Below are 1,808 nucleotides of genomic sequence, written 5' to 3' on the forward strand. Positions count from 1 at the left end.
ACTACCTCTGTTCTATTGGAGTTATGCAATTAATGTCGTATTATTAATTGCAAATAAGGATGATGAAGAAAACATTATGAATATTCCTATATTTATAGAGACCTAGTATACGTCCTATAGAAGGTAAAAACTAGTCTAATTTTAAAAGCGTAACTGGGAAGCCACATTTACATGTAACTGGGAAGCCACATTTACATATAACAAAGTTATTACAATATAACAAATTTCATCAAGGTCCTTCTAAGATTCCCAGTTCTCATTGATTTTGTCCAAATTACCACTTTTCCTCTCCCACTCTCATACACACACATATATATCACTATAATTTGGAACATAATTAGTAATATTAACCTTATGAAATCTCCTCTGTTTTTCTTTATTGTCAAGAATGACACTCAAACAAGCAGTACGTTCTTTTGAACTGTATTAATACTAATGAGGGTAGTTTCACTTCATGTTGCTGTAGATTTTGCTGCACATCTGCAATAATTGCAGGTAATTTTGAAATGATTTTAGAAGCAGAAAAAGATTTGCTACCAAGATAAAGAAGGGAGGAGTAGTGTTTACTTACAGTGTATTTCTAGCACCTGCATGGCTACCTGAGGGGTGGCATTGAGGGATTCATGGTCTACTCTGCAGATTACTGCCACTCCGTCGTCACTCCGGTCCACTCGGAAATCCAGTGTGCTGCTGACAGTGAATGTCTTGCGATTTGCGTCCTCTTCTTTTAAATATTTTACATCTGAAAATAAAACATGAGTTTAAAAATTCTGTGACATCTTTCAAAATATAAACATAGGTTTCATTTACTCAAGACACTGGAAACACCTTCTCTCTTTTGTTACCAATTTTTACAAAGCAAATATTTGTTACTTTAATATTTAATCCATTTGAATCTGATCAAATCAAAGTATAACTACTTCAAAACTAAATTTTAAGGGTTAAACAGAAACAAAATAAAAGGCTGAATCACATAACTACAGGTGTGGGTTAATCTGATTTATCCCTTTGGTCAAAGCATTTTTATTTCTTTAGTCTCAGACTTACCTAGATTATAATCAGGTACCAGATGCTTTTATACTCCATTTAAAAAATGCCATTTTACAAAAGTAGTCTTTCCTTTCTCTTCCATTTAAATTTTACTAAAAGAGAATCTTAATTATCTCAGCCACAAGCATGGTTAAGAAGAGCAAACTCACAACTATCTGGTTATGCCTAAAAGAAAATATTAAGACAATGTATTTGAGCTATGATTTTGACATGAACAATATGAGGTGAACATAAATTGCTAAAGAATATCTAGGGATGAGAAAGTTGTCACCTTCGGTAAAGAAAAGAAGAAGCATAGTCACCTGAATATTTTGAATATTTAAATATATATTTTCAGGGAAATTTACATTGAGATAAATGCTCTTCACTTGGCTGAGAAATTTATTTCAGCATGAATGAGAGCACTTTCCTCAAGATGTGAATTCACTTATCGATATTTAAATTTACTGTGCATGATTCAGACCCATCATTAAATGGTGCACTTAGGGATTATTTGTACTTTGTGGCAAAGAGGTTTAGTAATATTTTCATTTAATTTGTAATTTCTTAAGTCTGAAGAAGCTGATAAGAAGAGGGCAATTTTAATGGATTAGAAATCAAAATGATAGGTTAAGGTTAAGATATCATTATAATAAGATCTTAAATGTAGTTGAGTGAAAAATGAGTTCAGTTTTCTTATGCTTTCTCTAATTTTTTTTTCCATCATTCAATATCAAATGAACAATGATATTTTCAGGAAACAATTTCTTTTTCACAAA

At 31.5% G+C, this 1,808-nt stretch overlaps 1 protein-coding gene across 1 annotated transcript in view; it reads right to left on the reverse strand.

Moving 5' to 3' along the window:
- CADM2 (cell adhesion molecule 2) overlaps positions 1-1,808 on the reverse strand; it is a 400,219-nt gene that overhangs the window by 161,555 nt on the left and 236,856 nt on the right. Inside the window, exon 4 of the mRNA XM_012644321.1 lies at positions 572-742. Coding sequence (XP_012499775.1) covers positions 572-742 — 171 coding nt within the window. The remainder of the gene's footprint in view (positions 1-571; positions 743-1,808) is intronic.

Source organism: Propithecus coquereli, unplaced genomic scaffold (genome assembly GCF_000956105.1).
Source record: "Propithecus coquereli isolate 6110/MARCELLA unplaced genomic scaffold, Pcoq_1.0 Scaffold21, whole genome shotgun sequence".
In the NCBI taxonomy this organism is placed as follows: Eukaryota; Metazoa; Chordata; class Mammalia; order Primates; family Indriidae; genus Propithecus; species Propithecus coquereli.